The sequence below is a fragment of the Danio aesculapii genome, chromosome 3 (genome assembly GCF_903798145.1).
Source record: "Danio aesculapii chromosome 3, fDanAes4.1, whole genome shotgun sequence".
Lineage (NCBI taxonomy): Eukaryota > Metazoa > Chordata > Actinopteri > Cypriniformes > Danionidae > Danio > Danio aesculapii.
In genome coordinates this window covers 9,347,030-9,368,377 of record NC_079437.1, presented here as the reverse complement: position 1 = coordinate 9,368,377, position 21,348 = coordinate 9,347,030, and the positions used below count along the sequence as shown (strand labels likewise).

Sequence of the window (21,348 nt, the reverse complement as noted above, 5' to 3'; positions counted from 1 at the left end):
TTGTACATTTAACAGTCAGTTGCACCAGAAGCTTTTTTTTTTCTTTTCTTTTTTTTTCGTGAGTCGTTGTTGAAGCAGAAGTCTTGACGTTTTTGCTATTATTTTTCATCAGGCAGCAATATCGAAGCAGGTTTCCAGCACTGAGCATATCTAAAGGCGTTAATAAGAGCTCTGAGGCCCTTGGAGACCAACGGCATATTAAACTAAAATGCCAGCTTTGTTTTTAATGTCATAAAGGGAGGAAGTGCTCTGTCTCTCTCTGCTGAGAAGGTGAGAGGTGAAAGGCGGTTCACATACAGTAACGTCTTGTCGGCTTCAGCTTTCAATCCTTTTCTTCCTCGAAACATGTTGCTTTGGTGTGCAATCCACTCAAAACCATGCTAGCGATTGGCGAAACTTTGAATATCTTTGCTGATTATGTTCAAATTTGGGATTATAGTTTATAGCATGACATATCTATCAATTCCACCATATCTCACACCAGTTTGGAGAGTCAACGACTAGAACTCAAGCAAGCTTTCTGTGTTTTTCTTGACGTTGACATAGTCTTTTTTGCATTGATTTCCTGAAAGGAATTAGCTGTTATAGCTTAATGAAACCTCCTGCTTGTTTTCCACCAGTCAATGAGCCTTATTTTACCCAGATTTTCTCTGAGCCTGACACTGGATGTGTCTTATTGAGGCACTTCCTAGCAATCCAATCATTGCCTTCTACTCATCACCAGTTGGGAAGTACTTTCCCAAGCTTGCTCGATTCATTAGCTTTCTTTATATTGGAATGGCACGACTTGAGTTGGCATTCATGAGGATATGCAAACTGGTTTGCCGTTCTTGTCATACTGATACACCAGCATCTTAATGCAATGCGAGTTTGCAGGCGAGATCCATGGGCTGCTGGTGATCGAGAAGTTGTGACTGGCGTAAAAAGGTGGCGGCTGTTTTCTGCAGCGGAAAAAGGCTTTGAGCACCGTGCCGGCCATCCTCCGAAAACGCTTGCTTATAAAGCAGTAGAGGAAGAAGTTGACCCCGGTGTTGAGTAGAGCAAGCATGTTCGCTACATCCGTTACCAAATGCAGGAGTCTAGCCGGACCCGGCATTGCTGGTTGCACCGTGTAAAGATGGTAAAGAATCATAAGTGTACGAGGCGCCCATAAAACAGCGAACACTGAGGTGATGGCTAATAGGATAGCCGTGGTCTTTCCGGTTGAGTATCCTCGGAGGCGGAAGCAGCTACGACGGCAGCGGAGCTTGCGAACAATAATTGCGTTGAGGGAAAAGAAGACCGAGCAGGGCAGCAGGTAAACCGTGGCGCAGTGGACCCACACCAGCACGTGCTGTCCTGCACTACTGCTGCGCCCCCCAGGGCTCGCTCCTGGGAGGCCGTGCCAAAGCTCCGGCCACCAATAATACGGCACACTGGAAATCAAGCACCCAGCATACACCGCCAAGATGACTTTGCGAGTTCGGGCTGGGTAGGAGACTGTGTGGTAGCGTAGCGGATGGCACACAGCGATGTAGCGGTCGATGGTCAGTGGCACTGTGATCCAGATGGAGGTGTGGATGGAGGAGAACTCCAGGACTTGCACGGCTTTGTTGAGCGAGTGTGGAAGAGGTGCTCCGAGGATGAAGTCCTCCAGAAGGAAGTCCACGAACACAATCAGCAGCAGGACCAGGATGTCGGCTACAGCCAGAGCCAGTAGGTAGTTGTAGGAGGATTTCTGCCGCCGCAGCACCAGCTGAGAAAGGATGATCACCGTGAGGATGTTTGCTGCGTGAGGAAATGGAGAGAGAGATGTGAGAAGTTAGAGAGGGTGGGTGAGAAAGTGTTGTTATGCAGGATAATGGCACATACATGCAAACGCTTTTTTGTTAAACTTATGGGTGTTAGAATGATTCATGTAATATTGAGTTGGAATTGCAGTACAGCAGATAGTTATGAAAGTAATTGAAGACGGTATTATTAGCTGCTCATCCTCCTCCTCCTCTGCAAACACTCATAATATTCCATACACAAATCACAGGTCTGACATAAACAGTGAATTCAAATGCACATTCACAGTGATGGAAAGTAACTATTTGCAACTACTCGCATTACTGTAATTGAACAGCTTTTTCTAAAATTTTTTTCAGTTTTTTTTTCTTTAAGTATTTCATTGAAATGAGTACTTAAAGTTAAGCTAAGTATTCTCCTTTGCGACATAGCTTTTTATTGAGTACAGCCATAATTGTAATTCATATGAACACTTTTGACCTGCATTTCAGTTGCCAACTAATATCTGATATTAACACTATGGAAGTTTGATGGAAGCTATGGAAGCTCCTCATCCACCACCAGTGTGCAGCAACCACCTCGATGACGCGATGGCAGCCATATTGCGCCAGACCGCACACCACAAACCAGCTGATTGGTGGAGAGGAGACAGAGTGATGTTGTATTCTCAGGTATATGGCTTGATGATTAAACACGCAATTTTCATGCACATTTGGGCAGTAAAGCCTAATCTGTAATCAACTGTAAATATCCAGCTGCAGCTTTCAGATGGAGCAGCATATAATATACAGAGCCATAGTTCACTGACAAACTACGCAAAAGATTGCGTACAATTTCAGTAGCGCATTCCTGAGGTAAAAGATAGTCATGCTCTGTTTTGACAGCCGACAGTGTAACTTCTCTGTGATTTACGACTCTTTGTTGCTGCTACATCTGAAAGCATGTGAAAATACTACATTTGATAACCTTTTACCCTCAAATCCCCTCATAACTTCAGTCGAGTGCTTGAGATAAATCATACTGTGAGACAATCTTGTAGTCATGTGTAGGGATGCCACGATTAAGCGGTTTCGCTATTAACCGCACTTTAATTCGTCACGGTTAATTAATCTTTAAGGCTTTTCAACACCTCATTTCTGCACAGAACAAAACTGCAGCAACTAAAAGTTATGCCAACTGCGCGCTAGTTTGTACACCAAGACTAATACCCACACACACTGGATTAACTATGACTGAGGCTATTAACCAAGAGAAGTTTGTGATGCGCTCACGCTTTCCAGGCACACTTAGTTGAGATGACAGGGAGTTTTTGTGACCACGGGAAATGCAAATGGCTAAAGTTTGAGGAAAGTGGATTGAAATGTAGGCTACACAGATTTGCAAACCCACCTAAAGTTACAAATAATGGCGCGGTTGAGAGCGATCATGTGGTGAATGTTCATCAGCCAGCCGAGATCAATCGAATGTTTTCGGAGAGAGTGCTGAAAGACTCTGAGTGGATCCGCTGTTTAATGGCCCGAATCTCGATGCATTGCCAGCTAAATGTAAAATCTAACACGCATCATCGGCAAAGAAGCTCACATTTACTAAGTTTAAACTGAAACTGCGACTCATGAATGGTATTGTGCGGGCGTCATCGCGACAATCCTTCTATGCTCCGCTTATGTATCGTACCTGCTTTTCCACAAACACAGAAAAATGTACACGGGCGCATAACAAGAGTGAGCATTTAAATTCCAAAACCTTTAAAGAGTGGTAGAAGTGGGACTTTTCTACCTTTCTTTTGTTAGTTTTTTCTTGAGGTCCTGATTTAAAAAAAAAATAAAAAAATTATTTAGTTACTGATGACTGCTTTGCCCCTTTCAGCATTGAATTGAATGATTTATTATAGTCTTATGTTTGTTTTGTAGCAAAAATATTATTTGTTTATTAAATTGACATAGTGCTAAATGTATATTTCTTACTGCAATGTTTCATTTTTGTTTGATGCAAACTATAGATTTATTTTTCATAATGTACCAGTAGGACTTTTTATAGCATTAATTTATTCATTGTTCTGTCATTTATTATTTGTTTAAATTATATTTAATTATATTTATAATTATATTTATAGCATTAATTTATTAATTGTTCTGTCATTTATTATTTGTTTAAATTATATTTAATTATATTTATAATTATATTTACAGCATTCATTTATTAATTTTTCTGTCATTTATTATTAGTTATGTTTAAATGTCATTTAAAAATTTGCTTATTTTTAAGCACAAAGAGAAATTGACTTGTTTCATTGGTTTTAATATTATTATGTGCAATATTAATTGGTTAATGAGCAGCAATAAATAACACTTGAAAATGTAAGGAGTTTTCATGTGATTTTTCTAAACTAGTAGTGTTTTGAAATGAATGAATGCATAATAATAGTAATAACCGTGAAACCGTGTTTATCCCTCAGACTATAATCGTACTACCAAAATCTATAATCATTGCATCCCTAGTCATGTGATTGTCTCATTGTATCAATCAAAAAGCAATCCTCGGTTCTGTTTGATTTCCTCTGTCTTTTGTTTGTGGCGTATTTGCAGTTTCTGCATGAGCGCCTTCTGGCCTTCGGAGGATATTTACTACTGATCACAGAGCCGTACATGACAATCTCAGCCTTTTCTAAATTGTGATCTCTATTTCAATTAATCATTCAATTAATACAGGGCTTGTTGGCCCTTGCAATAATCTTAACTTTCTTTTCCTTCAAGTTGCCCTTGTTTTTTATGTTCAGACTCTCATTCACACACATGCAGTAAAAGCACGTGCAGATATTACATAACACAACCTTCCCAGACCATCCTTCCTGTCTGTTTTCCTCACAGTTTTTACCTTTTGTCCCACTGCGACCTTCAATAAAAACTGAACGAGCGGCAGCAACGTGTGCACAATTACATCCAAACGCTGGTGCTTATCCAGTGCTCTGCGTTCATGTCACAATGACACGAGAGAAAGGCCCAAGGATACACAGACCCCCTACCGTCCACCTTTTCCTCTTCCAAACCTTTCACCGCTTCACTTGTATTCAAACCTGTATTGTTTGTTGCTCATGCAGAGGCGGCGTGAGATGTACGGGCAGAAGAAATGACCAGTGATTGTCATGCCCTCTCACTGTGATGATAAAAAAAAGAAGAAGAGCGTGCACACAAAAGCACTGCTTTTATTTAAGCCAAACAATTTAACACTGCGGTAGAGGACGCTTTGAGGGTAGAACCTTTTATAAAGGACCACAGCAAATGTTCTGGGGTGTGTTAACCTATAAAAGTAACAACTCGCCAAAAGTTTTCTACAATCTCCAAACTGTATAGCTGCCATGTGGATTGATACACACTGCATGAAGACTAGAGCTGCACAATTCTGGCTAAAATGAGAATCACGATTTTTTTGGTATAATAAACATCACGATTTACTCACGATTCTGTAGATAAAATAAAAGTTAGTATTAGTAGGCTATTATTATTATTATTATTATTATTATTATTATTATTATTATTATTCTCAAGCATATGGTTAAAAAATAGAGTATTAGGCCTGTGTTTGGGTCTACTGTTGGTTAAAATGCTAAATTTTGTAAAGACTAGGAACAATGGACAACTATTAATAATTCTGAAGTAAATATTATGTTTCAGACATCTGTCTTTGACAACATTATTGGACTTTTTTTTTTTCACTGGCAAAATCAGACATTTATCAGATTCCAGCTTGACACGATCTACATTGAAAAGTGCTATGTAAATAAACATGAATAGAATATAGGCTAGAGTAGACACTGTTAAACATTTATTTTCATACACAAAACTCTGTTCGCTATCAAAGAAAATTCATATCAAATGCTTGTCATACTCATAACTCTAAAATGCGATATGATTATTTAAATGATGTGCGCTGCTGAGTGTGCTCATGTCATGGCTGCCGTCAAAAAAACATATATGCAAATCATACTTCTCGCACTGCTCCATACTGATCTGTGCAACAAACTGAACATGTATTTTACAACTTCATTTCCTGTTTTTCACTGCTCCCAACTGATTTCGTAGCCATGAAACATCATAACATGATATATGAAATTAACCCGAAAATAAATGAAAGACATTTAGCAAATTATAATTTGGAAACCAGGCATGATCAGACGGTCTATACCAGATGTCGAATTGGACATTCTAGGTTGACACATTCATATTTATTAAATAACAGAGAATCACCTAAATGTAATAACTGCCAGACTGCTCTCACCATCAAACATATTTTGTTGGAATGTAGAAGTTTAAATTCCATTAGACATAATTTTTATAAGGAGAGTACTTTGATGGACATTTTTAAAAAGGTTCCACCAGGAAGAGTTTTACATTATTTTTTTTAATCAAAAATAGAACTGAAAAATCATATTTAACTTTGAATTTTTTTTTTGTAAATTTTATCTATTTATATTTTATATATTTGTCTAAGTCATTTTTTATTCATTTATTTTTTTTATATAATACGAATTTGTTTTTATCATGTAATAGTTTAATGTATATGCATTTGGCCACGAAATAGCCATAAGTTGCTAATGTGGCAATAAATATGTAATAAATAAATAAATAAACGTCATTACATGAAGACAGAAATGACATTTTTGGGTGAATTATACCTTTTAAATACTTTGTGACTCTTTAAACGCCATTTGGAAGTGTTCATGTTGCTGACCATAGTAAATAACAATGTGAAAACTTGTGCGGCCACCTATATTCTTCTATCGTGAACTTGAAAATATAATTTGCTGAGTTGTAGAAATGCTGGACTTTTTTTTTTTTTTTTTTTTTTTGACTAACACTCAATGCATTTTAGCAGGAAGAAGCTACGAATATTGAGCTGAAGCTTGACTACAAAATTAAATCAAATCAAAACCTGTCAAAAAAAAGAAATCGCAATTAGATATTTTCCACAAATTGCACGGCTCCAGTGGGGTAAATAAAAAAAAAAATTCTTGTTTTCACTTTTGAAATGTAGATAATTGGACTGGAAACAAGACAAACATTTCAAGTAAAGAAAGCCAGCATGTTTTATTTATTTATTTATTTAAACATCAGGGGTCTCAAACTTGCAGCCCGCATGATAGTTTGTGGCCCTCGCCTTAATTTGAAAGTTTAATGTTAGTGCAGCCCGCGAGTTTGATTGAGTTTGAGACCCCTGGTATACATCATATAAATTAAATCCAATTCTGTAGCTCCTTGTCAACTTTAATTCAGACTCCACATTGCAGACTTTGCAACGCGACTATAGCGAATGTGCACATTGCGATATCAATACTGAAACGATACATTGTTTAGGCCTACTTCAAAGTATTGTGCACCCATGGTTCGTCTCTTTCAGTCTGACAGTCATTCGGCCTGCTAATATAGATGGGATTGGATTACATATGCCAGTCAGGAGTCTGGAGAATCGCACTTCACACTTTCAGAACATCAGCTGATTGCAAATTACAAAGACTCCAGCTTTAAACCCGCACGTCCACATTTGCATAAAGACTTGCAATCTCAGCCGTGTGAGCCTCCTTTTAAAGACGTATAGAAACGCAGACGGATAGCTTTGATTTGTGTACTCGCGTCTCTTGATTATGGCAGACTAATGCAAGTTCTTTTACCTTTTTCTGAACAGACTGAAAAGCAATCAAAGCTGTCTTTCTCTTACACTCACACAGTCCAACGCACACGTAAACACAGCGTAGTCCTTAGAGAAATGCTCCCTGAGGATAATTTGAGTGCTCGGAGGTTGCTTTTTCAGCACTACAGATTTTAGTTTCAAGTGTGTGGTTATGTGAACGGCATACTACTGTTTCAGCAGTATGAAGAGTGGATATAGTGTGCAAATGAGCATGCAAACTCTTCATCTCCATGAAATGACCGATTGATCTACTATACATGCGACGTGTGCTTGAACTGACTTTCCACTTCCCATGTGTCTAGTCAAGTAAAGTCATACCTGTCAACCTTCCCGTTTTTCCCGGGATTCTCCCGTATTTTACAGTTCTATCCCGCTATGATCTTAACTAGCATGCGTTTTAGAATTCTAAACATCGGTTTCTATCAGGGTACACTCAAGTCGACGGCTGGGCGCTGCGGACCGCTGCAGAAACCTATGTTTAGAATTCAAAAATGCGTGGCGCGACGATTCGGGACACGTCATGTTTCTGGTGCGCTACAGAGAGTGTCTGGTGTGGCGTATCACGGCTTCGAGCGGCGCATCCGGTGCCTCGGTCAAAGTTTATTCAGTGTGCGTGGTTATTAGTTTCTGTGTACAAGCTCGGCACTTGAAACTAGCACACAGTTGGCTGTAAAACTGTACAAAGACACAAATGATTTTGTACTCTCTGCTTGGTCTGTGTCAGAGTCGTACATGTACAACTGAATGCGGGTCCTCTCAGTCTGCCTGTCAGAATCTGTTGCAAACGCAGAGCGGGTGAGCTCATGGCCCCGCCCCCTTGTTACGTTGGGCAGGAAGCCGAAACTAATCTACATGTGAAGCAACACACACCTAAATCAGCGAACTGTGGACACGCCCCCAACATGACACTTTTTAACACATTATAATAAAAAAATCTGAATTGTGTTTTAGACTGAAACTAAACTGACACACTCAGAAGAACCATAATTTTAATATTAAATCATAAAAAATAGGTAAACTATGTGCCCTTTAAATTTAACAAGGACATTAAATTGAGAAGCCTATTCCAAAGAAATTGTGAAATTTTTGGGTTTTAAATTATATTTGTTGAGGTCTGAAAAAGCATTCAATTTTACTTTTAAAATGGTGCAAGAACCCTGCCTTAGCTTAGATTTATCATTTGACTTTGAGTTGCGCTGTACAATAGATGATATCTGACCAATGAACTACGCCAGTCAGAACTTTAAAAGTTAAGGTCTTTAATTGTCAAATTCTGTTACCCAGTTTTGCATTCAGACAAGCGATACCAAAGGCACCAAATTGAATGTCTTTAATAGAATTATATAAGACATTTTTGTGTTATTAGTGATATCTTTGTCGTTTGATGGTGGACTTTGTTACCTTTTCAAATCTGAGCAGATGGAGGGCTTTTCTGTAGCTTGTGTGAGATTTCCGGGGTCTTTTTAGCTGGAGAAAATCCTCAGATTCAGAAGACAAGTGTCTCCTTTTGATGCCATTGCTTTCTAAAGCTAACAATTGAGATCTCATTTTAGATTTGTCTTTCCTACAGGCTACACAAAACAAGCTTCCAGTGTCAAACTCGCCGTTTTCTTTCTGGATCACTAACAGGATAATGAAGGTTATTTTTGTGTCTGAGTTCACTGACAGGAGTCTGAACTCTCTTGCGAGTTCCTCTCCAGTTTGCTTGTTTCTAGATATATGTTGTGAAACTGATTTTCTCTTTTTATACTCTCTTGTGCATCTAATTCTGTAGCTGACATTAAACATTTTGTGCTTTTATTCTCGCTATTTTAATAGATACTAGATAAAGTCAATAAATCTGATGACTGTTTTTGGGGAGTTTTTTCCGATGTGTAAAGCTTTTTTTTTTTTAGCACTTTCCAGTTCATCTTTTAGATTTCTATCTATCTATCTATCTATCTATCTATCTATCTATCTATCTATCTATCTATCTATCTGTCTGTCTGTCTGTCTGTCTGTCTGTCTGTCTGTCTGTCTGTCTGTCTGTCTGTCTGTCTGTCTGTCTATCCATCCATTCATCCATCATTTTTTATCCATTCATCCATCCTTTTTTTATCCATCCATCCTTTTTCATCCATTTATCCATCCATCCGTCCATCCATCAATCTATCGATCTATCCGTCTGTTTGTCTGTATGTATATCTGTCTGTCTGTCTGTCTATCTACTCATCCATCCATCCATCCACTCATCCATCCATCCATCCATCGTCTATCCATCCATCCATCCATCCATCCTTTTTTATCTGTCTGTCTGTCTGTCTACTCATCCATCCATCCACTCATCCATCCATCGTCTATCCATCCATCCATCCTTTTTTATCTATCTATCTGTCCGTCCGTCCGTCCGTCCGTAAATTAAACAAAATTCAATTTGAATGTTGGATATAGGTGTGGATTTTATGAGTAAAAATCCGTTTCTGTGTCCTTCTTGTCCTGTAATTTTATCTCACAATAACAATATATTTTGTGATGGAGTTTTTTAAATAGGTAATTATTCCAGAAAATCCACAAACAGGTTTATAATGAATAAACTTATTTTTTTTAAATTAATTTATTTATTTTTTCCTGTTAAATATAGTAGGGCTGCTCGATTATGGGGAAAATCATAATAACGATTATTTTGGTCATAATTGAAATCATGATTATTCAAAACGATATACTGTTGAAGTCAAAATAACTAATTATTATTAGTTTTTTTTTAATAAGTATTTTCCAAATGATGTTTAACAGAGTATGGGATTTTTTTCACAGTATTTCCTATAATATTTTTGTTTTCTGGAGAAAGTCTTATTTGTTTTAATTTGGGCAAGAATTCAAGCAGGTTTAAATATTTTTAAACCCGTTTTAAGATCAATATTATTAGCCCTCTAAAGCTATATATTTTTTGTTTGTCTGCAGAAGAAACTACTGTTATACAATGACTTGCCTAGTTACCCTAATCAAGCCTTTGAATATCACTTTAAGCTGAGTACTAGTGTCTTGAAAAATATCTAGTCAAATATTATTTACTGTTATCATAGCAAAGATAAAAGAAATCAGTTATTAGAGAAGTTATTAAATCTACTATGTTTAGAAATGTGTTGAAAAAAATCTTCTTTCCATTCAACAGAAATTGGGCGGAAAGGGTTGCTAAAAATTTTGGAGGGCTAATAATTCATATATAAATATTTATTTATCTATTGGATAAACACATTTGAATTTATGTGATTTATTTATCTTTGCCATGATGACAGAAAATAATATTTGACTAGATATTTTACAAGACACTTTTATACAGCTTAAAGTGAGTTTTATACATTTAAAGGCTTAACTAGGTTAATTAGGTTAACTAGGCAGGTTAGGGTAATTAGGCAAGTTATTGTATAACAATGGTTTGTTCTGTAGACTATCGAAAAAAAAAATAGCTTAAAGGGGCTAATAATTTTTAAATGTTTGTTTTTTTTATTTAAAACTGCTTTTATTCTAGCCGAAATAAATCAAGACTTTCTCCAGAAGAAAAAATATTATCAGACATACTGTGAAAATTTCTTTGCCCTGTTAAACATAATTTGGAAAATATTTAAAAAAGAAATTAAACGGGGAGCTAATAATTCTGACTTCAACTGTATATATTTAATATATATAATAATTTAAGAAAATTCAATATAAATGTTGTATGAGTAAAAATCTATTTCACTTTTTTTTATTCTTTAACTCTATATCATAATAACGATACATTTCACAATAGAGTTTTTTAAATAAATAATTATTCCAGAAAATCCACAAACATAATGAATAAACTTAAATACTTTTGAATTGGTAACTTTTTTTTTTTTTTTCTCGAATCTTGTTGAATATAGTAGGGATGCCGATATATCTTTTCTTCAATATATCTAATCTTTTCTGTCTGTGTGTAATTTGAAAAGTATTAATTTATTGACATAGTCAGGTTTGAGATTTTTATTTATTATTTTATAAGTGTTCGCTTCTCACAATAAATGAAAAACATACTTGCGATGTTATGACCCTCATTGATGCTTTGTTCTTAGATAAACAGATAAATTTTTTCATTAATTAATAATGAAACTTTTTTTTAAAATAAATTAATACATGCTACAATTTGCATGGGCAGGCAGCACAAAGCAATCATGTTACCTGGTAGGCATTAGGACCTGGGGGAGGCAGAGTCTGTAGCTTTGTTTTTGGCCAGATTTAGTTCGAATGACTATTTCAGTTTACTCTTCGATTTCGTTTAAAGTATACCGGAGCCTTGATTCTGAAGTTTACCATTTTTTTAGGATAATGGATATTCTCTCGGATTGTTTTAGTCTTCAACTTTAAATGTTGATTATTCTTTTAGATCTTACTGGGCTGCACAATATATTGCAAAAATACTGTTATCGTGATAATAGTATATGCAGCATACATATCGCAGACGTGTGTAAATTACATTTATTTTATGCATTAGTTGTTTTCCCAAGTTAGACCAATCAGATGGGGCCTGATCTTTATCTTTAGCTCCGTCTCCCCAGTATAGCTGCTGTTCTGCTATTGGTTGGAGCGACTAATAAACCGTAATGGCAGGAAAATAACAGCCTATCAGAGTCAGAATATCTGCAGAGGTTTTTTCACTCATTCATAGTGTTTTCAAGACTGAATGTTTGCACCCCGACACAATTTTTAACCCTGAATTAGAATTAGTTGGATCTGAAAAATGTCTTTCACCTGTTTATTTTAATCTCAATAAATAAATGATTTAAAAACACAGCTAATAGCATTTTTTCAGGAGAAATGTTGTATATTATATTATAAGAAATGATTGGTCATCTTTTTCAGCTGTACCTACTCTAAATCTAGTCTGTGTATCAGTATTTGAGTCCTGCAGACTTGTTTCTGTGTTTGTTCGTGTGTATCAAAGTGTCACATGGACAGCAGTCAAAAAACATCCAGATTCGCCAAACTCTGCTCTTAACTCGTTGTTTTACTTTCCTAATCCTCTTTATTCTCCTCCTTCATCCTCCACTGTCCTTTCTGCTTTTGTCTCCTGCGCTGGATTAATCTCTTCAGATGCCCCGCTGAGAATGGACTTTATTTAGACAAACAAAAGGAATCCACTGCAGCCTGGAGGTTGCACATTTCCTGACATTTCCATTTAGCCGTGGTCAACATCGTAAGCATATTGATTCCACCTGACTCCTGCCTTTTGTGCAGGTCTCCGGGGCCCAAAACAGCAGCAACATATTGTAATGGCTGTGTTTGCCTCGAATCCACAGTTCTTTCTGTGTCTGAATTGAAAATCTAGTGTTCTGCTTACAGTATACAGTGCATTCTGTATGCTATTGAAGTAGTGCACATTATATATCGGGCTTTTAAAGTTCCCGTGAAATTAAAATAACAACAATAATAATAATAAATAATATTTTTTTTGATGTTAGTATCAGTATGTTAGTGTTGAGGATATCTATAAGCTAGTGTGCTTCGAAATAAGACGCGCATGCAAAGCTTGATATAAACATAAACATGCAAAGATATAAGATATAAAAAAGATGCAAAGCTTGCAGTTTGTCACTTTCGCCTAAATGGATTGTTTTTTTTTTTTTGATGTCACCTCATACTTTAGTTTCTCATCAAATCTCCTGACCAATCAAATGCTCTCTAGTATCTGTCATGCCCCGCCCCCTTCAAGACTCTTTTCATTTACTTATTCGATGCACATGAACTCAACCACTCTCACTGGCAGAGCTGTGAATAAAAACAAAACTCCATCAGATAAAAACTACAGCAAAACAAGATGATCACTGGTAAAGCCACAAATTGACGTCCTTTGTTATTGTTTACACTTAATGGCCACTTTATTAGGTACACCTGTCAAGTTGCTCGTTAATGCAAATTTCTAATCTGCCAATCACATGGCTGCAACTCAATGCATTTAGGCATGTAGACATGGTCAAGACAGAGGATCTGCTGCTGTTCAAACCGAGCATCAGAATGGAGAAGAAAGATGATTTAAGTGACTTTGAACGTGGCATGGTTGTTGGTGCCTGACAGGCTGGTTTCAGAAATTTCAGAAATTGCTGATCTACTGGGATTTTCATGCACAACTATCTCTAGGGTTTACAGAGAAGATCTGAAAAAGGTCAGAAAAAGAGAAAATGTTCAGTAAGCGGCAGTTTGTTAGTTTAAATTGACTCTAAATTATAAAAAATATGACTAAGTCATGACTAGAAGTGGTTTTGTTACTTTTTATTTATTTTATTTTTTTAATATAATTTTATAGGGGTTTTCCACTTTTATTGATAGGACCGTGGAGATTTACAGACCGGAAAGTATAGGGAGCAGAGAGAGGGGAAGGATCGGCTAAGGGAATCGAACTCTGGTCGCCACGAGCACCTTGGTGATATGTCGACACTAATCCAGTGTTTCCCAACCCTGTTCCTGAAGGCACACCAACAGTACACATTTTCAACCTCTCCCTCATCAAACAGACCTGAATCAACTTATCATAACATCAGAAGAGACTCCAACACCTGAAGTTAATGGGTCAGGAAAGGGAGACATCCAAAATATGTACTGTTGGTGTGCCTCCAGGAACAGGGTTGGGAAACACTGGACTAATCACTATGCTATTGCCGCCACTTTAATTTATTTTAATAAGTTAATCAGGTTTCAACAAAAAATATTGAGTTAACCATAATATAACAAAAAAAAATTAAGTCAGTTTGACTAATTTACGTTAAAATGACTAGGAAAAAATCATTTGATTTAGCTATGCACCGCATTTCTTTTTACGGTGTAGTAATGCGTCTTTCCTTAACATCTAGAGCTATAGAGACAGTCAATTTAATGGTTTTTACTTTTTGTAATTTCTTTTTTATTATAATTTTTGCAGACAGAAAAACAGACAGACAAACCCATCATGAAACAATAATCTGTGCAAAATGTATAATAAAGTATGATACAAGAGAAAATGGTGAAATACAAGAGAAATATGACCTACAAAAGAGGTCATATATACAAGACATATATGACCTACAAAAGACACAGCAATGGATGTAAAGAGAGAAAAACTTACAAATCCTCAGAAGATAAAGAACACTATTAGTTTTTATGGTGTTTTAGAAAAAAGACTGGATCCCACATTTTATCGAATTTCGCAGAGTTCCCAGAGGTGGTATATCTAATTCATTCCAAATGTAAAGTGGAGGTGAGTCCAAGAAGCCAGTCAGAAAAAACAGGCCTAACATTTTTCCTCCAAAAACAAAGGATAACTTTTTAGCTATGATCATGTCATACATGCAGAACTGAAATATTTCTAACCAAAAATTCTGAATTTGACCAAAAAACCCTCAGCAGCTTTACGCTTGTCACATGTGGGGGAAACCGAGGGATAGAATTTATCAAGCTTTGTTTTAGAATAGTGAAGTCTGTGTAATACTTTGTACTGAATAAGGTCTTGAATTTATAGAAGATGAATAAACAGATAAAAGGCATTGATCCCAATCAATCTCAGAGATTCAAATCCCTAAATCTTGCATGCATACTTTTTCCCCATGACTTCGATTATGCAAGCCTCTGTTGCCTAGCAACTTCATGGTAACAAAACTTAACTTGACTTCAGATATCTCTTTCAAAACATTTTCAGTGCCGTGAAAAAACCTTGCTCTCCTGTTTGTGAAAGTGTAGCGCCAACCTTCATATACAGTCTAATGGCATAATTAGATATTTATTGGTTATATTAAGAAAAATATAGAATTTTTAGGATAATTATATCATAAAATATTACGTCAGACATTCCAAGCTTAATTTTAACATCTCGACGCATTCTAAAATGGCCTTTCTGCTTGTTCAAGCTACTTATTTAAAATGAGTTGAAACAAAACAATTCTTATGTTTTATTTTTTTTTTTTTGGGGTGAACCTTATTGTTTTATGTTCAATCCACTTAAATTTGTAATAATGATGACGTTAATTTAATCGATTTGTGTTGGGACAACATGAAGGAATTGTGTGGAACCCAGCATTTTTAACAGTGTGGAAGCTTTGAATGTAAATATGTCACGACGGCATGACGTCTTCTATGAGAGCTGTCAGAATGTTCGCTAATTCGTAGTTGAGTTCTGGTAGTTCCAGTGTTCAATTTCGGAATAAATTTCAGCAAAACTTTAGTATCACTAGATAAAGTTTTGCAACTGAAATTTTTTTTTCTTCGTTCTCTGGGGTCAGAATGATTCTGTCGGATCATCCTAACGCAAATGCAGAAGCGCTCACAAGCACTTTCCTCAGAGAGGCAGCGAGCTCTCAAAGAGCCCCAGATCATTTACCCAAATTGAAAATCATTGACTCCACCTCTTAAGCTGCGAACAACACCACCAGTGCAATGTGGAGTCAGCGAGGCGATCGTTATCCTGGATCCGTGACCTTCCGGCAGATGCAATATTAGAGTCGCTTTCTGGATGAAAACCCTTCATCTTCAGTAGAAATCAGCACAACACATAAATAAATCAAACGGTCCTTCAAAGTGAAGGCTTCAGTGCGAGGAGGCAGTGAAATAAGACCGACCTCCTCCAATTAGTGACCTTAATGAGCTTAACCTCCAGCGATCAATCCATGAGCTCATCTCAACACACATCTCCTGCTTCTGGCCTTTCTTGTGTTTCAGTAAAGTTGGCAATGCCATGATGCACTGCTCTTCAAAATTCATTAAACTGCAAATTGAGGGACCATAACTACCTGACAAAAGTCTTGTCGCCTTAGGGACAACAAATATTAACTTCTAGATGATTATTTGGTGTCAGAAGTGGCTTATATAAAAGGATTACACTTATTTTACCAAAATAAAACCTGATAATGCTTTGATTTTTAATGATTTAGTTAGGACATTAAGGTCTGACTTGGCTTAGACAAAAGTCTCGTCACTTAAAAGAAATAATGTACAGTACCAAATATAGTCATGGTGCAGTGGAAAAAGAATGAATATTGTGTATGACTCCCATGCAGGGCCGGCGCATCCATAGAGGTGACCTAGGCAGTCGCCTAGGGTGGCATAATAGTGAGGGTGGCAAACCAACTCCCCCACCCCCAGGGCGGCAGAATTGTGAGGGCTCCCCCCCCGGTTCCCACTTTCATCTTCGTCCACACTTCTTTAACCGGTCACTTTTGTTTTCACTTTCGGGTTGAAGGCGGCGTGAGTCCTTTGCCTAGAGTCGCAGTTCAGCTTGCTCCGGCCCTGCTCCCATGAGCTTGGAGGACTGCATCCATACATCTCTGCAATGACTCAAATCACTTATTAATAAAGTCATCTGGAATGGCAAAGAAAGCGTTCCTGCAGGACTCCCAGAGTTCATTAAGATTCTTTGGATTCATCTTCAATGCCGCCTCCTTCACCTTACCCCAGACATGCTCAATAATGTTCATGTCTGGAGACTGGGCTGGCCAATCCTGGAGCACCTTGATCTTCTTTGCGTTCAGGAACTTTGATGTGGAGGCTGAAGTACATTGTAAAAAAAATCCATAATTTTAAGGTTTATTTCCGGCAGCTGGAATTTCTGGTAAATTTCTGTAATTCAACCTCTGTTATTTTACAGTAAATTTCTGTTATTTAACGGCCGTTATTTACGTTTTTTTTTAATTATAATATTATGGATTGTTTTTTACAGTGTATGAGGAGCGCAGCTGAAGAATTTGCCCTCTCCTGTGGTTTGTAATGTAATGGGCAGCACAAATGTCTTGATACCTCAGGCTGTTGATGTTGCCATCCACTTTGCAGATCTCTCGCACGCCCCCATACTGAATGTAACCCCAAACCATGATCTTTTCCTTCGACAAACTTGACTGATTTCTATAAGAATCTTGGGTCCATGCGGGCTGCAGTATTTGTGATGATTGGGATGCAGTTCAACAGATGATTCATCAGAAAAATCGACCTTCTGACACCTTTCCAGATGATCAACTAGACGTTAAATTATTATCTGTTGCTCTTACAACTGAGATCGACGACAAGACTTTAGTCAGGCAGTGTACAGGTTGCCACACAGTTGAAGATTAAGAGTCAGGTCCTTTTTCTTTTTTTAAATTCGGATTGCATTTTGTTTCTGCTTGAGGCTTCTACAAACGTTGACGGCTAAATCGAATAGCTTGATTTATTTGCTTGTGTATTTCTCCTAGTTGTATAGTAGGACTGCATGATATTGGAAAAAATCTGCAAAACATAATAATTGCACCAGAATACTGTAATGGCTGCATTTGGAAATAATGTATGATTTATAGATTACATCGGAGGATTTTGTTGGGCACCCATCTGCATAAAATATAATAAATTGATCACATGCATTGATAAAAACAGTAGAGCAGGGAGTCTACACCACAAAAATGCTTTTCTTTTTCTCTTGTTTGTCTAAATATCTAAGCATTCCTGAATCAAGAAGCATTTTCTAGACAAGCAAAGATATTGTGTTGTTTTAAGAAATAATATGCCAAAATGTTTTTCCTAGCATAATAATCTGACAATGGGGTATGCGAAATCTTATCTCAAAAGAAAAAAAAAAAACAGGTTATTTTACTGTGTTTTTTACATGTCTAAGGCTTCTTGATTTAAAGGGCACCTAGGTTAGCCCTTTTTTCAGATTTAATATAAGTGTTTTGCGTTTCCAGAATGTGTCTGTAAAGTTTCAGCTCAAAACACCCATCAGATTTTTCACTATACCTTTTATTAAATTCCTATTTTTAAATTTTTGCACTGGGTTTTGGTGTACTGCTTCTTTAAGGCTAGTCTTCTGCGTGCCTTAATCTCCTCCCTCGGCTGCGTCACAAAACAGACAGACTTAAAGGAAGCAGATCTCACGTAGCGTTTGTGAGAAATGCTACAGTAAGAACTTTACCAATTAGTATTTATTGTGCAGTTACATGGCAGGGTCACACAAAGTTCACGCACGCACACACATTGCAGCAGACACACACAGACACACACACAGACAGACAGAGCGCCCGTTTAGCTTTGCACTCTTTTTGCACGCAAATGTGACATGATACAGGTTAATCTCCACTGCTGTATGGATATCTGTTATGCTAATGTACAAAATAAACCTGATTTAACGTCCACAAACCGGGACTGAAGCGTCTTCCTTTATAATTGTTCTGACACGTGGCTGTGCTGATGAAGTAAAGCTAAGCTAAATCGCTATAATTCATTACACACATGCTCTGTTTTAAAACATTTTAAACATGTGAAACTCACTCTTGATCACGTTTGATGATGATTGATGATCCTAACGAACTGAACACACCTTTTATTCCCGGTTGCTTTGCGCTCGTCCTCTCTTGATGATATGATTATACACGTGACTACCGGACATGTTAATGCGCGCAGCTGTCAATCAATTCGGTGGGCGGGGGAGCCGCACTCCTACGTAAAGTTGCGGTCAATCTGAAAACCGCTCCAATTGGTCAACCGTTTTTATGTTGTTAAATTGTACAAAAAATAGGAATGGGTGTGTTTATATCACCCCAATATGACGGCATATACACCATACAGGCACATGTCTGTCCAAACAGCTTGAATAGTAGATTTTTCACCATAGGTGCCCTTTAAATTTGTTAGAGTTTTTGTCTTGTTTCTAGGCAAAAACGTTTTTGCAGTGTAGAAGTATTCTGATACAAATTGAATAATCAAATGTAAAATAACACTAACCATAGATCACATACTGTTTCAATTCTGGCATTTATTCAGCTATAATCCTGACTCTGAATCCTGAATTGTTATATTGATGCTGAATAGGGATGTAACGATTTACCTGACTCACGATTCGACACTATTCATGATTCAGTCACAAATTTATTTCAAATAATTTCGTTAAAAAAATCAAGGTGAACAAGAACCCTTTCTTTTTTCTCAAATGCTGCACATTTTCTGCAAAATAATACATTGTGATTTCTGCCATCACATTAATTGCTATTTTAAAAACAAATAAATTCCAAGATATACAGTTGAAGTCAGAATTATTAGCTCCTTGAATTATTAGCCCCCCTGAATTATTAGCCCCCCTGAATTATTAGCCCCCCTGTTTATTTTTTTCCTTAATTTCTGTTTAACTGAGAGAATTTTTTTTCAACACATTTCTAAACATAACAGTTTAATAACTCATTTCTACTAACTGATTTATTTTATCTTTGTCATGACGACAGTAAATAATATTTGACTAGATATTTTTCTAGACACTTCTATACAGCTTAAAGTGACATTTACTGCTTAATTAGGTTAATTAGGCAGGTTTGGGTGATTAGTCAAGTTATTGTATATCGATGGTTTGTTCTGTAGACTATCGAGAAAAAAATATAGCTTGAAGGTGCTAATAATTTTGTCCTTAAAATGGTTTTTAAAAAATTTTAAACTCCTTTTAGACTTTCCAGAAGAAAAAATATTATCAGACATACTGTGAAAATTTCCTTGCTCTGTTAAACATCATTTGGGAAATATTTAACAAGAAATTCAAAGGGGGGCTAATATTTCTGACTTCAACTGCATAATAATAATACAAACTAAAGAAGACTCATTAATACGAACAAACTAAAACTCTGACTGTGCTGGGATTATTTTTGTGATATTTTTAAAAAGAAATATCAGCATATCTCTGTTTTCTGGCATAAATTGAGATCTTTGCACATTTACAATGTCCCCTGCTGATAAACTCTTTCACTGGGGACTGAGATGGCTGAAGTGGTGAGGAAAGCCTTTCCTAAACCAGAGAGCAGTGTGTACAGAGTGGTCAATAGGCCCTCTGCTCCTGGGGACTGGCTGCTGGCATCACGTACTGATTATAAAAATACTAATTATATAGTAGGATAGAGACAGGAGTTGAACATGATTATGAAATTGAATAATACATTTTAATTAGTATAAGTATGAGTATGATACAGTTAAGAAGAGAAAAACTTGAACATTTTAAATATTCATTAATAATAAGCAAATTATTAAAATATGCATAAACTCATTTGAAAAGAAGAGGGTAAAAATAATCTAATACCTGCTTCTGTGACAGAACCACTTTTTCTTTCAGTCTGAAAAACATCTTCACACTTTCGCTATGAAAACACTGATGCACCGTGATCTCCGTAGCACTCGCCGGAGCAAGCGGAGCTGCAAATTATCCGGTCCACGTGGTTTGGCTTATTAATGGTGTTTTTGCGTAAAGACATCTGGCAGTAGCTGACGGTTCATGTGCATCATATTTGTTGTTCTGTTAGTGCAAGTAAACGTCTTTTTTGCAGTATTTGCACACAGTTAGTGTTCTGTCTGGTGCACTTCACCACTGTCATTTTACTCTGTCGCCCCAGCTCTTGCTCGCCGCTGATATGCTGGTAAAGCGAGTTTGTGCCTCTAAACAGAGTATCCCCACTGTTTAAAACATGTATCAGGATTCATTCAACATGTTGTATCGATTTGAATCATCACCTATTTGAATCTATTTTCAATCGGCTCAGATGAATCGTTACATCCCTACTGCTGATCCCTAATCGATTGTGCAGCCATACTATTTAGAGCTAATAGCATTTTACTTTTTCTTTTTTTTTTCTTTTTCACGTTTTAAGTTTCAGAACAGACATGACCCACTGCTAAAAGTGGACCACGAAACCAGTCTATCAAAATGATTGAGTTTTCTTTTACACCAGAAACCATTAAAATATTAAGTAGAGGTCAGTGTTGGGTAAGTTTCTTCACGAAAGTAATTAATTGCTAATTACACTCTTAACATTTTATTTAAATAATTTGTCTAATTTGTTTAAAAAGTAATTACTTGACTCAATATAAAATCTAAATGTATACACAATATAAATTTAACTTTTATTTGTATGATTAAAATTTGAGGCCTTACTGAAC

At 36.7% G+C, this 21,348-nt stretch overlaps 1 protein-coding gene across 1 annotated transcript in view; it reads right to left on the bottom strand.

Annotated features, from left to right (window-relative positions):
• Positions 1-480: 480 nt before the first annotated feature.
• gpr139 (G protein-coupled receptor 139) overlaps positions 481-21,348 on the bottom strand; it is a 38,233-nt gene continuing 17,365 nt past the window's right edge. Inside the window, exon 2 of the mRNA XM_056450060.1 lies at positions 481-1,767. Within this exon, the coding sequence (XP_056306035.1) occupies positions 800-1,767 (968 nt within the window). The 3' untranslated portion in view covers positions 481-799. The remainder of the gene's footprint in view (positions 1,768-21,348) is intronic.